This window comes from Myotis myotis, unplaced genomic scaffold (genome assembly GCF_014108235.1).
Source record: "Myotis myotis isolate mMyoMyo1 unplaced genomic scaffold, mMyoMyo1.p scaffold_m19_p_25, whole genome shotgun sequence".
In the NCBI taxonomy this organism is placed as follows: Eukaryota; Metazoa; Chordata; class Mammalia; order Chiroptera; family Vespertilionidae; genus Myotis; species Myotis myotis.
Window position 1 is genome coordinate 143524 of NW_023416330.1, and position 14798 is coordinate 158321.

General features: G+C 53.1%; 1 protein-coding gene across 1 annotated transcript in view; it reads left to right on the plus strand.

Moving 5' to 3' along the window:
- The window catches only part of PTPRN2 (protein tyrosine phosphatase receptor type N2), a gene marked incomplete at its 5' end in the record, with an annotated part of 104800 nt that overhangs the window by 60744 nt on the left and 29258 nt on the right, over positions 1 to 14798 (plus strand). Inside the window, one exon of the mRNA XM_036356221.1 lies at positions 9543 to 9616. Within this exon, the coding sequence (XP_036212114.1) occupies positions 9543 to 9616 (74 nt within the window). The remainder of the gene's footprint in view (positions 1 to 9542; positions 9617 to 14798) is intronic.

Genomic DNA, 14798 nt, shown 5'->3' on the forward strand with positions numbered 1-14798 from the left:
CACAGGGACCAGGCCCGGCTGTGGCGACGCCCCCTCTGACCAGAGCCGGAGCCAGGAGCCACCTTCTTCCTGGGACTTGGGGACTGGGAGTTGGAAAGGCCACGGTGCTGACCCGGCCGTCCGCAGCTGGGCGGCCCGCCGTGGGGCGTGAGGAGCATGCTGGTGGGTGGGAAGGGCGGTGGGGGCAGCGAGTCCACGCTGCTGGGTCGAGTGGATAAGGTCCCCTGAGCACAGGCGCATCCCTCCTCCGTTCACAGCCGCCTCCTCCGCGGGAGGGAGACCCATCAGGATTGACCTGCACCCTTCAGAGCGGGGACCTGGGGGGCGTCTCAAACGCTGGCTGGTCCTGCCACGTCCACGCGGGTGAGCCTTGGAGTGAGTGGATGGGACCGGCCTTGGGAAGCACGCCCAGAGACGCACGAGGCCTCAGATGGCGGTGCCTCCCCTCACGGGGTCTTCTCGTCCGCCAGGTGTGAGTTTTCCTTGAGCAGTGGGCGTGCTCTGTTGGCTCGCTGAACTCGGGTGTTCCTGCTGGGAGCCCGACGTGGGCCCAGCCCCTCCCCGGCTGCACCAGAGCTCGGCTGCACCGTCCTGCGTGCACCACCTGGAAGGTTTTCATCCCCAGCTCCCAGCTCCTCCCGCTCCGCGCTTTGCAGCCGCACATTCTATAAGCCCAGTTACACCTTCAAGTCATTGATAAAACCCTCGACAGAGTAACCGCAGGCGGGGCCGGGAGCAGCGTCTGGTGGCCGTCCCGGCAGCCGGGCTCTGTGTCCTCGAGGCCCTGGCGACCCTGCAGCCACCAGGCGCGGAGAGCAATGCCACCGGCAGCGTCCCTTCCCCCATCCCTGGGCGGCGTGGAATGTCTCCACATCGGTGCAGGCCACCCTCCTGACCCCAGAGGGTCTGACACCGGGACCGCGTGGGCCCCGCCCAGAGCCCTTGGCAGAGAAGTGCCGCTGGCTTGGCACAGCCATCACTGACGTGCTGACATTCACACAGTCGGGCTGCACCACAACCCACGGCCAACTGCACACCCGCTACCTGGACTCCACAACTGCTCCTCGATGATGGGCCGTTTTTGCATGGTGTGTGTGGGAGTGTGTGCGTGTGTGTGGGAGTAAGTCTGTGCATGACAGTGTGTGTATGTGTGTGTGTGTGAATGGGTGTTTATGTGAGCGTGAGTGAGTGTGTGAGTGTGTGTTTGTGTGTGAGGGAGTGTGTGTGTGTGAGTGTGTGTGTGTGAGACAATTGAGTGTGTATGTGTGAGGGAGTATGTGCATGTGTGTGTGTGTGAGAGTGTATGTGAGAGTGTGTATGTGTGTGTGGGTGTGTGGGGGGGTGTGACAGAGTGCATGTCTGACAGTGAGTGTGTGTATGAGAGTGTGCATGTGTGTGGGGATGTGTGGGGGTGTGAGTAAGTGTGTGTGACTGTGTGAGAGTATGCGTGTGTTTGGGTGAGTGTATGAGGGAGTGTGTGTATGTGTGAGTGTATGGGTGTGAGTGTGGGAGTGTGAGTGTGTGTGTGACAGTGAGTGTATGGGTGTGAGTGTGGGAGTGGGAGTGTGTGTGTGAGTGTGTGAGTGTGAGTGTGGGAGTGGGAGCGTGTGTGTGACAGTGAGTGTATGGGTGTGAGTGTGGGAGTGGGAGTGTGTGTGTGTGTGTGAGTGTGAGTGTGGGAGTGGGAGCATGTGTGTGACAGTGAGTGTATGGGTGTGAGTGTGGGAGTGGGAGTGTGTGTGTGTGTGTGAGTGTGTGAGTGTGAGTGTGGGAGTGGGAGCGTGTGTGTGACAGTGAGTGTATGGGTGTGAGTGTGGGAGTGGGAGTGTGTGTGTGTGTGTGAGTGTGTGAGTGTGAGTGTGGGAGTGGGAGCATGTGTGTGACAGTGAGTGTATGGGTGTGAGTGTGGGAGTGGGAGTGTGTGTGAGTGTGAGTGTGGGAGTGGGAGCGTGTGTGTGACAGTGAATGTATGGGTGTGAGTGTGGGAGTGGGAGTGTGTGTGTGTGTGTGAGTGTGTGAGTGTGAGTGTGGGAGTGGGAGCGTGTGTGTGACAGTGAGTGTATGGGTGTGAGTGTGGGAGTGGGAGCGTGTGTGTGTGACAGTGAATGTATGGGTGTGAGTGTGGGAGTGGGAGTGTGTGTGTGTGTGTGAGTGTGTGAGTGTGAGTGTGGGAGTGGGAGCGTGTGTGTGACAGTGAATGTATGGGTGTGAGTGTGGGAGTGGGAGTGTGTGTGTGTGTGTGAGTGTGTGAGTGTGAGTGTGGGAGTGGGAGCGTGTGTGTGACAGTGAGTGTATGGGTGTGAGTGTGGGAGTGGGAGCGTGTGTGTGACAGTGAGTGTATGGGTGTGAGTGTGGGAGTGGGAGTGTGTGTGTGTGTGTGAGTGTGTGAGTGTGAGTGTGGGAGTGGGAGCGTGTGTGTGACAGTGAGTGTATGGGTGTGAGTGTGGGAGTGGGAGTGTGTGTGTGTGTGAGTGTGTGAGTGTGAGTGTGGGAGTGGGAGCGTGTGTGTGACAGTGAGTGTATGGGTGTGAGTGTGGGAGTGGGAGTGTGTGTGTGTGTGTGAGTGTGTGAGTGTGAGTGTGGGAGTGGGAGCATGTGTGTGACAGTGAGTGTATGGGTGTGAGTGTGGGAGTGGGAGTGTGTGTGTGTGTGTGAGTGTGTGAGTGTGAGTGTGGGAGTGGGAGCATGTGTGTGACAGTGAGTGTATGGGTGTGAGTGTGGGAGTGGGAGTGTGTGTGTGTGTGTGTGTGAGTGTGTGAGTGTGAGTGTGGGAGTGGGAGCATGTGTGTGACAGTGAGTGTATGGGTGTGAGTGTGGGAGTGGGAGTGTGTGTGTGTGTGAGTGTGTGAGTGTGAGTGTGGGAGTGGGAGCATGTGTGTGACAGTGAGTGTATGGGTGTGAGTGTGGGAGTGGGAGTGTGTGTGTGAGTGTGTGAGTGTGAGTGTGGGAGTGGGAGCGTGTGTGTGACAGTGAGTGTATGGGTGTGAGTGTGGGAGTGGGAGTGTGTGTGTGTGTGTGAGAGTGTGAGTGTGGGAGTGGGAGCATGTGTGTGACAGTGAGTGTATGGGTGTGAGTGTGGGAGTGGGAGTGTGTGTGTGTGTGTGTGTGAGTGTGTGTGTGTGAGTGTGGGAGTGGGAGCGTGTGTGTGACAGTGAGTGTATGGGTGTGAGTGTGGGAGTGGGAGTGTGTGTGTGTGTGAGTGTGAGTGTGGGAGTGGGAACGTGTGTGTGACAGTGAGTGTATGGGTGTGAGTGTGGGAGTGGGAGCGTGTGTGTGTGAGTGTGTGTGTGTGAGTGTGGGAGTGGGAGCGTGTGTGTGTGTGTGAGTGTGTGTGTGTGAGTGTGGGAGTGGGAGCGTGTGTGTGACAGTGAGTGTATGGGTGTGAGTGTGGGAGTGGGAGTGTGTGTGTGACGGTGAGTGTGTGTGTGGGAGTGTGGGAGTGGGAGCGTGTGTGTGTGTGTGAGTGTGTGTGTGTGAGTGTGGGAGTGGGAGCGTGTGTGTGACAGTGAGTGTATGGGTGTGAGTGTGGGAGTGGGAGCGTGTGTGTGTGTGTGAGTGTGTGTGTGTGAGTGTGGGAGTGGGAGCATGTGTGTGTGACAGTGAGTGTGTGAGTGTGAGTGTGGGAGTGTGTGCTTCATTTATTTGTTGTCGGAATTGCCTCACAGTGAGTTCCAGGCATCTCACCACTGCAGCCTGCGTCTCCTAAAAACGAGGATGTGCTGCACCCTCGCAGCCCCAATGTTAGGACTGAGAACATTTGCAATCGTCTCTAACATCCGGTTTCAATCCACCGATGCTCCCAGAATGCCAGTGATGTCCTTACCACAACTTTTGGTGTGTGTTTCTTTAACCAGACGCAGGCACATTTGTAGCTGTAGTTTGGATGTTCCACTTTATAATGTACCTGGTTTTACACTCACCTTTGCTTTCTGAGGTGACCTCCCAGGGGCCATCTCACTGGCCCAGTCCCAGACCTACTACACGCCGTGTTCTAGCCACACCCCTGCCACAGAGGCTGGGCCCTGTCCGCACCCGCCTTGCCGGCGTTACCAGCGCCTCATGGCCTCAAGGGGAAGACCGTGGCCGCCGTTCCCACTCACCTGCCTGGTGACCAGAACCTCGACAGCCACTGCTGCCCTCCCGTCCACCAACTCCACCTCCTCTCTTCCTTGGAGGTGGAGGCACGGAATGCTACCTGTTGGAATGCTCTGTCTGTAGGACAAGAGGTGGGCACCTGCTGAGAGCTTTTGGTTGAAATAGACACAGGACAGATGCTCCTGTGGCCCCGCCGTCTACACCAGCAGCCTCTCAGAGGCCTTTTCTGGGGGGCGGCGCAGAGGGCGGCACCAGGAAGTCACAGGCTGTCCAGCAGCTGGACACGGGCCTCAGCACCACAGTGCTTGCTAACCTGGCTGAGGAGGGTGTCAGAGGGGCACCCACTCTGCCATGGGCAGCAGGAATGGGTCCCAGAGCTCCTGTGGGACTCAGTCTCTGGCGGGCGGAGCTCTGTCATTTTGCTGGGTGTGGCGGCAAAACAATGGCCTTCAAGGTGCCCTCGTCCCAACCCTTAGAATCGTGACTACGTTACCTGATGTGGCAAAGGCTCGCATTCCACATGCCCTCACAGGAGACAGTCATCCTGGATTACCCTGGTGACCATGTACGAGGGAGGCAGACGAGCTGCGAGAAGCACAGGGCCCAGAAAGCCGGGCAGCACCTGGAAGCCAGGGCCCAGGCCCCCCGCCCCCCAGTCTCCAGGGGAGCCAGCCCCACCGACACCTGGGCTAAAGGACAGCACTGCCCACTATAAACAGTGGTGTCTACGCCGCTGGGTGTGTGGACGCTCCCTCCAGCAGCCACAGAACCCGCACACCCCGAGGCCGAGGACGCACTGGTCAGTGTGAGCTGGCCAGTCACACGTGCCCCCAGGATCTGTCACACACCATCGTCTCTGCCACAGTGACGGGAAACCGTCTGCAATGAAAACATCTCTTTAGCTTCTCAGAGTCCAGAAACAAACATAATATAAAAATGTATCGCTTCGCCCTGGCTGGGCGGCTCGGCGGGTTGCGTGTTGTCCGGGGCACTAAATGGTCACTGGCTGGATTCCCTGCCAGGGCACATGCCCAGCTTTCGGGTGGGGTCCCCAGCCGGAGTACCTGCGGGAGGCAACCAGATGTTTCTCACCTCAATGTTTCTCTCTCCCTCTCCCTTCCTCTCTAAAATCAATTAAAAAACATGTTTTTAAATTCATTGCTTTGCATCAACTACAAGTCCCAATCAGTAAAGGCATTTCTGTGTGTGTTGGCGGAACCCTTAGGCCACCGTCTGGCCTCACCGCGGAGCCGATGGTGTGGGAGAGCCTCGGCTATGGGCTTGCAGAGCAGAAGCCGCCCATGGGCCTGCGGCTCCCACGCAGGAACTGTGGTCCCAATGCCGTGGGCTTATCCCAGGGCTCGGTCTACATGAGCGACTCGGAACTGACCCTCCAGACACGCCCCGGCCCATCCCCTGATACATACCACACCTCCACGGCCACAGCTGCAAAGCACGGCCAGCGGCGTCCGGCCAGCGTGATGGTTTCATCTAAATCACAAAGGAACATTGCGACGGTGTGAGTCCTGGCTGACCACTGGACAGCCATCATCCCGCGGACTCCCAACCCCTCAGCACACCAAGGTCTGCACCTTCTAGTGAAGGACCCACCCCATCACACACTGGTCAGTGAGTCACTCACCGGCTGTGGAGAACCGTCTGTAGAGATCCTTGGTATCTGCGGCCACAGAGGCCTGGCACCCTGTCCGCAGGTGGGCAACGGCGGCTCGTGTGGCGCATGGGACAGGCCGTGCCGGTGCGGGTCCGCTGACCGAGCTGCAGCGACCCCCACAGGACCCTCGCTTGTCTACCTGCAGGGTTCTGTGCCCTCATCGCACACAGTATCTCCTGTTGGCATTTATGAAAACCATCTTCTACTTCGTGGCAACGCCATGCGTCCACCGTCCTAGATACGTGTGTCAGTTCTGTGGGCTTTTCACAGGTGAGGTGTGTGCACCTATAATCTTGACTTTGTCCGTAAGCTACATGATTACAGTGCCTGCTTTATACACACCATTTGCCACAACATGCCTGTGAGTTCAACATCAGTATCCCACACTTTGGATGACAAATCCGACACTTTAAAATATTGAATAATTGACCCAGACATCCCCTGGCTGCCAGGTGCAGGATTTGACCTCAAACCTGGGCTCCTCGCTGTTGGCCATGTGGCGTCTATCAAGTCATTCACTGGGTGTTTCTGGGCCTTCATTTTTCAGCTTAAAATGGGAGAATAGTTCCCGTTCTGTCAATGGCATGGTGCAGTGGGAAGCAGGCAGGTGATATATGTGAGTTCTGTTTAGAACAGACAGAATGCAGGAGAAATTAGAAATCTTGTTCTTGCAGCAGGCATTGGTGTGGGGTCAATGCTCAGGAGTTCATTCGAGCGTCTTTTTTTTAAGAATATGTTTTTATTGAGATACTAGAGGCTTCGTACACAAAATAGTACATGGGGGGAGAAGTGTCCCTCAATCTGGCCTGCACCCTCTACAATCTGGGACCCCTCGGGGGGATGTCTGACTGCTGGTTTAGGCCCGATACCTGTGGACATCCCTCTCACAATCTGGGACCACTGGCCCCTAACCGCTCACCTGCCTGCCTGCCTGATTGCCCCTAACTGCTTCTGCCTGCCAACCTGATCACCCCCAACTGCCCTCCCCTGGAAGAAGAACCAAGTTGGCGGCATAGGTAAACACCTGCACTTGCTGCCTCTCACAACCACATCAAAACTACAACTAAAAGACAAAACATCAATCATCCAAAACCAAGGGAAAGCTGGCTGAGTGGAAGTTCTACAACTAGAAGGAAAGAAAAAAGTGCATTGAGGCTGGTAAGAGGTGTGGAGGTGTGGAGATGCTCACGAAACGGGCTGGCAACTGGGTGCACTATTGTTTTATTTCAATCAGGAGGGAAATACAAGCTTCTGATTGCTCTGAACTCCAGTTCCGGGCGAGACTCTGGGGACCCAGACTCATACGGGGAGAAACTGGACTGTCTGGCATCAGGCCGGAACATGAGGGTGGCTTTCTCTCAGAGGTACTCACAGCAATCATTGTTCCTGCGCAGAGGCGTGGAACACGGAGACACGGGGACCTCTCTGATGCAGGGCTGACTGGCAGCCATTACTGTTTGCTCTGCCCTGGTGATTCCCCAAGACCCCGCCCCACCCAATTTACAACCTCACCCAAGCTGTGCACAGCGGCTTTTGCATATGAATGGCCAGTCCTTTCTCGGCATAAAACCTAACAAACTGCAGCTGGGTCAGAGAGCTCCAAAGCTTCCAAAAGAAGGTCCAAGGCTCAGCAGCAGCAGCCGGCCTTGCTTCGCAGCTGGGCCTCACCTGGGCACCTCCAAACCCCAAACAAAGAGGAAGAATCTGCAGATCTCTCTGTAGCTCCTGCTGGGTGGCCTCAGGCAGTGGCTGACTTTGCACCTCCTTAGAGATCCAAGAGCCAGTGTACCCAGTGGTCACTGTGAGACCATACCAGATTACAACTCTTCACATCCATAAGCGACACACTCAAGGGGAAGACTCAGTGAGGACCAAAGCCCCACTGAAGCAAGTCCTGCCCCATAAGGGTGTCTCCAGCACAGCAGTTCTTCCATTGTAGACACAACTGGTCCTCACAGCCAATTGGCCTGGAGGTCAATTCCTCCCAGTGACACCAACAGCAATCAAGGCTTAACTACAACAGGAATGTGTACCCAGCCCACAAGGGGTGTAACTAGAGTGTCCACCTCAGGTGACTGGGGAGGCGGAGACACTGGGCCCTATAGGACACCTACCACACAAGGCCACTCTATCAACACAGGGAAGTAGCCAAAATGTGGAGACAAAGAAATATGTCATGAATGAAAGAAATGGAGGAAAGCAAACTACTGGATATAGAGTTCAAAACCATGGTTATAAGGTTACTCAAGAATCTTCTGGAAACCTCCAAGAAATTTAGTGAGACCCTCAAGGATATGAAAAAGGACCAATCAGAAATTAAGCATACACTGACTGAAATAAAGAATAATATACAGAGATCCAACAGCAGACTAGAGAATCGCAAGAATCAAGGCAAAAATTTGAAATATGAAGAAGCAAAAAACACCCAACTGGAAAAGCAAAAAGAAAAAAGAGTCCAAAAACATGAAGATAGTGTAAGGATCCTCTGGGGCAACTTCAAGCATACCAACATCCGAATTATGGGGGTGCCAGAAGAGAGAGAGCAAAATATTGAAAACCTATTTGAAGAAATAATGACAGAAAATTTCCCCTACCTGGTGAAAGAAATAGACTTACAAGTCCAGGAAGTGGAGAGAACCCCAAACAAGAGGAATCCAAAGAGGACCACACCAAGACACATCATAATTAAAATGCCAAGAGCAAAGACAAAGAGAGAATCTTAAAAGCAGCAAGAGAAAAACAGTTAGTTACCTACAAGGGAGTACCCATACGACTGTCAGCTGATTTCTCAACAGAAACTATGCAGGCCAGAAGGGCGTGGCAAGAAATATTCAAAGTGATGAATACCAAGAACCTACAACCAAGATTACTCTACCCAGCAAAGCTATCATGTAGAATTGAAGGTCAGATAAAGAGCTTCACAGACAAGAAAAAGCTAAAGGAGTCCATCACCACCAAACCAGTATTATATGAAATGCTGAAGGGTATCCTTTAAGAAGAGGAAGAGGAAGAAAACGGTAAAGATACAAATTATGAACAGCAAAATGACAATGAATACATATCTATCAACAAGTGAATCTAAAAATCAAGTGAATAAAAAATCTGATGAACATAATAAACTGGTGAATATAATAGAATCAGAGACATAGAAAGGGAGTAGACTGACAATTCTCAGGGGAAAGGGGGTGTGGGGTGCGGGAAGAGACTGGACAAAAATCTTACACCTATGGACGAGGATGTTGGGGGGCGGGGTAAAGGCATGGGGTGGGGTGGGAACCGGGTGGAGGGGAGCTATGAGGCAGGGGGGAGAGGAACATCTGTAATAATCTGAACAATAAAGATTTATTTTTAAAAATAAATAAATAAATAAGACAAAATTCTGTCACCTCGAGGACTTAGCTGTTTGTAGATGGCAAAGCCTGAGGTATTGAGTGGTGCCTGACAGCCTCCTCTGCATGTCGACATTTATTTACTATGTTGCTGAGCATGTGTAAAGGTCAACTCTATAAATGTCGCAAATAACCTTGGTGTCTCCAGGTTGCACCAGGTGGGACAGAGTCAGGTCCTCGCACAGCCTGATTCTCCTCTACAGACGGTGACGGGAGTAAATGGGGAGAAGGGGCAGAGCGCCCTGAGCTCTGTGGGAAGGGCTGAGCACTCGGAGGGGACGCCGCCTGCAGAGGACAGCCACAGGGCCCTCGCAGCATCGCTGCATGCGCACTCCTGGGCGGCGCGGGCTGGCACAAACCTGACTCTCTGCTCTGGACCTTTGCAGATGACCACTCCCGGATCCTGCTGAAGCCGGAAAACAGCCACAGCAACTCGGACTACATCAACGCCAGCCCCATTGTAAGTACTGTCCCCACGGAGGGCGCCAGCCTTTCCCAGGGCACCACGTGGGCAAGCCACGTGAGGTTGGCATGGAAAACATGCCCTGCCCTGCTCCCAGTAGAGAGCTGATAATTAGCCTCAACTGGGTAACTAGCCTCAACCAGTAACCAGCCTTAATCAGGTAACTGGTCTCTACCAGGTAACCAGTCTTAGCCAGGTAATTCGTTTCAACCAATAACCAAATAAGTAGTCTCTACCAGGTAACTAGTCTCCACCAGGAACCAGCTTTAACCAGATAACTAGCCTCTACTAGGTTACTAGTCTCCACCAGGTAACTAGCCTCAACCAGGAACCAGCCTTAACCAGTTAACTAGTCTCAACTGGGTTCTTAGTCTCAACCAGTAATTAGTCCTAACCAGGTAACTAGTCTCAGCCAGGTTACTAGTCTCAATGAAGTAACTAGTCTCATTCAGCAACCAGCCTTACCCATTGAGCCAGGTGACTGTGTCCTGGGCAGGGAGCAGTGACCGGGAGGGCCAGCACCAGTGGCCTGAAGGTTTACCCTTTCCTAGGCCCACTTGTGCCCGATTCATTCCGGGGAAATGGGAGAATTAGAGCCATGCCTGGCACTTGTGAAAGTGATCCCTGGCACTTGGCTGTCTGGAGGGGTGCAGGGTGCTGTGCCCTCTGGGAGGTGGAGCTGAGGACCAGACGAGGGAAAGGGGTCTCTGTCACCCCCTGACCCCTCACTGTCAGGTCCCTGAGGCCAGCCCACCCTCTCAGCTTCTGGGGAAGTCCTCCCGCCCACAGCTGCCTGGGCTCCTCCTGCCTCCTGTCTCACTGCGTGCGGCCCCTGCGGTCCTCTTGCCCTGGGCAGGGGGGCAGCGGCTGGGGGTCTGCAGCCACAGGGGGAGGGCTGTGTGCCTGCAAGCAGAGGCCACAGGAGTGCGGTCGAGGGCATTTAAGCCGGCAGCAGAGAAGGGCTTGGTGTGGGTTTATGAGGGCGAGGGGCTGAGGTGGCCTCGATGTAGACATGTTTCTCCACGTTGTCTTAGGGGAGGTGTCCAGACGTCTCCCCGAAATCATGACTTGCATCCAGTCAAGGACTGTGTGTGGGGGTGCTGCACCGGCTGCTATTCCAAGGCAATCACTTTACAGGTGACAGAGGTTTGGGTGGGACAGGGGTCTCTGGACTCATGAAAGGCACCCCATGTGCTAGCAGCCCCTGGCTCCCCAGTGGTGAGCTGTCCAGGAGAGCATCGCCATGTGACTCCAAGCAGCAGCTGCTGGCGGTGGGCCACGGGGGCCACAGTGGCTGGTTCCACTCATTCCAAAGCGCCTGTTGTATAAACGCCTCTTGTTGAGGCTCCACGTGCCTGGACCACCTCGCGCCTCCCGACACTTCTCACTGCCAGCCCAGCACAGCGCAGGGAAGACCGGCCGGCGTGCCTGCCTGCCCGACCGAGCCCGCCCTGGCCTGTGGCCTCGTGGAAGAAGGTTGTCCATACCTGGTCCTCCTGCAGGTGCCTCCGGACCTCGGCCCCTGGCTCCCAGGTTCTCCTGTGGCCACTCAGTCCCTCTCCAGCACATTGTAATGTGCTTGGATTTTCTTGTTGGTTCTGATTCAAACAATCAAGGCAAAGCCGCACTGGTGGCCACCCGTCCCCGCTGTGAGCGGCCTGTGTCCGGGAGGCGGGCCTGTAGTTGCCTGGCCCCGGCCTGCACAACGGACCATGGCGCTGACCCCAGACCCTTGGAACAAGGAGAGTCACATCGTTCTATGACTCCTGGTCCCTGGGAGGACCCACGAGAGAACTAAAGGAGTCGTTCCAGGTCCGAAAGCCATGAGGGCGTGTGTGCAAGCCCCCGCGTCCCCTGTGTGGGCCCCGAGTTCCAGCGCCTGCGGAAGCCCAGCGTCAGGGTGGGCACAGCTGCTGGTGTAGAAACAGCATCATCCGGGAGCAGCTCCCGCAGGGACTTGGGTCTGAAGGCAACACGGAGGGAAATAAGTGCTTTTGTTGTGCTCCCTCCTTTATTCAACACCACAGTTCTTCCTTTCACTTGAGTCGGAACGGTGACGGGAAGCCCGTGGGGCGTCTTCCTCTGAGATAGCGGAGGCCAGGCAGCTGCAGCCGGCAGCTGAGTAAGAAGCGCCGTCAGGGCTGGGAGCCTGGCCATCCGTCACCGCGGTTGTGCTCAGCCCGCATTAAACTCCGCCACCAGCCATGGGCGACAGTGGGCAATCTTTGCTTTTCATTGGAGGTCGTGAACGTAAACCAAGGCCCTGCTCTCCCGCACAGTGTCCGGGAGAGGCCCCTCGGGCGGCGGGCACTGGAGCGGAGGCTGAGCCCGTCAGTCACGTGGCAGTTTTGTCAAAACTGCACATTTCACAACAGGGACAGGCTGAAGTCTCCGTCAGCAGGTGAGGATCACCTCCCTCTTTATTCTGTAGTATATTAAGGGAGGAAAAATGTTTAAAGTTTTAATCCAGTGTTCCTGGATTGGTAGAATCAACATCATTAAAATGTCCATACCCAAGGCCCTCTACAGATTCAATGCAATCCCTATTAAAATACCAATGGCATATTTCACAGATCTAGAACAAATACTCCAAAAATTTATATGGACCAAAAAAGACCCTGAATAGCTGCAGCAATCTTGAGAAAGAGGAACAAAGTTGGAAGGATCACAATACCAGATCTGAAGTTATACTACAAAGCCACTGTAATCAAAACAGCCTGGTACTGGCACAAGAACAGGCATATAGAGCAGTGGAGCAGAACAGAGACCCCAGAAATCGACCCAAGCCATCATGCTCAATTAATATTTGACAAAGGAGGCAAGAGCATATAATGGAGTCAAGACAGTCTCTTCAATAAATGGTGCTGGGGAAATTGGACAGATACAGGAAAAATGAAACCAAGCCACCAACTTATACCATACACAAGAACAACTCAAAATGGATAAGGGACTTAAATGTCCCTTAAGTGAAACCATGAAAATCCTAGAAGAAACCATAGGCAGAATAATCTCACACAGCTCTCATAGCAGTATGTTTACAGATACATCTCCTAGGACAAAGGAAACTAAGGAGAAAATAAACAAATGGGACGACATCAAAAAAGGAAGCTTCGCCCTAACCAGTTTGGCTCCGTGGATAGAGCATCGGACTGCGGACTGAAGCATCCCGGGTTCGATTCCGGTCAAGGGCATGTACCTTGGTTGTGGGCACATCCCCAGTAGGGGGTGTGCAGGAGGCAGCTGATCGATGTTTCTCTCTCATCGATGTTTCAAACTCTCTATCCCTTTCCCTTCCTCTCTGTAAAAAATCAATAAAATATATTTTTTTAAAAAAAAGGAAGCTTCTGCACAGCAAAAGAAACCATCAACAAAATGAAAATGGAGCCCACTGTATGGGAGAACATATTTGGTAATGATACATCTGATAAAGGGTTAATATCAAAAATATATAAGGAACTCATACACCTTAACAAAAGGAAGACAAACAACCCAATGAAAAAATGGGCAGAGGACCTAAATAGACACTTCTCCAAAGAGGACATACAATGTCCAAGAGACATGACAAAATGCTCAAAGTCACTGATCATCCAAGAGATGCAAATTAAAACCACAATGAGGTGTCGCCTCACACCTGTCAGAGTGGCTACAATCAACAAATCAACAAACAACAAGTGCTGGTGAGGATGTGGAGAAAAGGGAACCCTCGTGCACTGCTGGTGACAATGCAGACTGGTGCAGCCATTATGGAAAATAGTATGGAGTTACCTCAAAAAATTAAATATGGAACTCCCATTTGACCCAATGATCTCACTACTAGGAATATATCCTAAGAAACCCGAAGCACTAATCAGAAAGAATGTATGATCCCTATGTTCATAGCAGCACAATTTACAATAGCTAAGATCTGGAAACAGCCCCAGTGCCCATCAGTAGGCGAGTGGATAAAAAGGCTGTGGTACATTTACACCATGGAATACTATGCAGCAGTTAAAAAAGAAGAATCTCTTACCTTTTGAGACAGCATGGAGGGACCTGGAGAGCATCATGCTAAGTGAAATAAGCCAGTGAGAGAAAGACAAGAGTCACATGATCACACTTATATCTGGAATCTAAGTAACAAAATAAACTGATGAACAAAGTGGATCCAGAGGCATGGAAACATGGAACAGAGTGTGGAATCCCAGAGGGAAGATGGGGAGGATGGGTGAGTGGGAGGTAATCAACCAAAGACCTTGTATGCTTATATGCATGGCCCTTGGACACAGACAGTAGGGCGATAAGGGCCTGGGGTGGGGGTGGGGGTGGGCCGGAGGGGTTCAATGGCGGGGAAGGGGACATATGTAATACTTTCAACAATAAAGAATTATTAAAATAAATAAAGTTTTAATTCAGAATGTGTTTAACTGATTTAACTGGTATCAGAATGTGTTTAACTGATTTATTTAGTATCAGAATGTATTTGTCTAATTAACTAGTACAAATTGATTCCTTAGAAGATGATGCCCTGAATAGCATAAGAAATTGGCCAAATAAGAGAGCCAGGCTTCAGGACACGCTGAACACTTCCTCCTTAAGATCACTTCTGAGAGGACACTGGGGAAATTATTGCGAAGTTTTTCATGCACATTAGGGTTTCTAGGGAGAAAACCAGGCAGTCACGCTTATTTAATAACTAGAGGCCCTGTGCATGGATTCATGCACCAGTGGGGTCCCTCAGCCTGGCCTGTGCCCTCTCACAATCTAGGACCCTCGGGGGATGTCAGAGGCCCAGTGCACGGACTCGGCCCAATCCCTGCAGGCCAGGCTGAGGGACCCCACCAGTGCATGAATCTGTGCACCAGGCCTCTAGTCTATACTAATAATCTATACTAATAAAGGGGTTATATGCTAATTAGACCAGATAGACCAGACGTCCTTCCTGACAAAGCCGGGGGCATGGGTGGCCTGCAAACCACCCGCAACCCCTCGCCCAGGCCGGCCCCACCCCCCAGCGGGGACCCTCCACCCTGACTCAGGGTCCCCTTCAGGGCAGGCCAGCCATGCACCAGGCCTCTATCCTATATAATGAAAGGGTAATATGCAAATTGACCCTAACAGCAGAATGACCAGAACAACTGCTGGACCAGTCACTATGAGGCGCACTGACCTCCTCTTGGTCCCTTTCCCCAGCTGGCAGGCT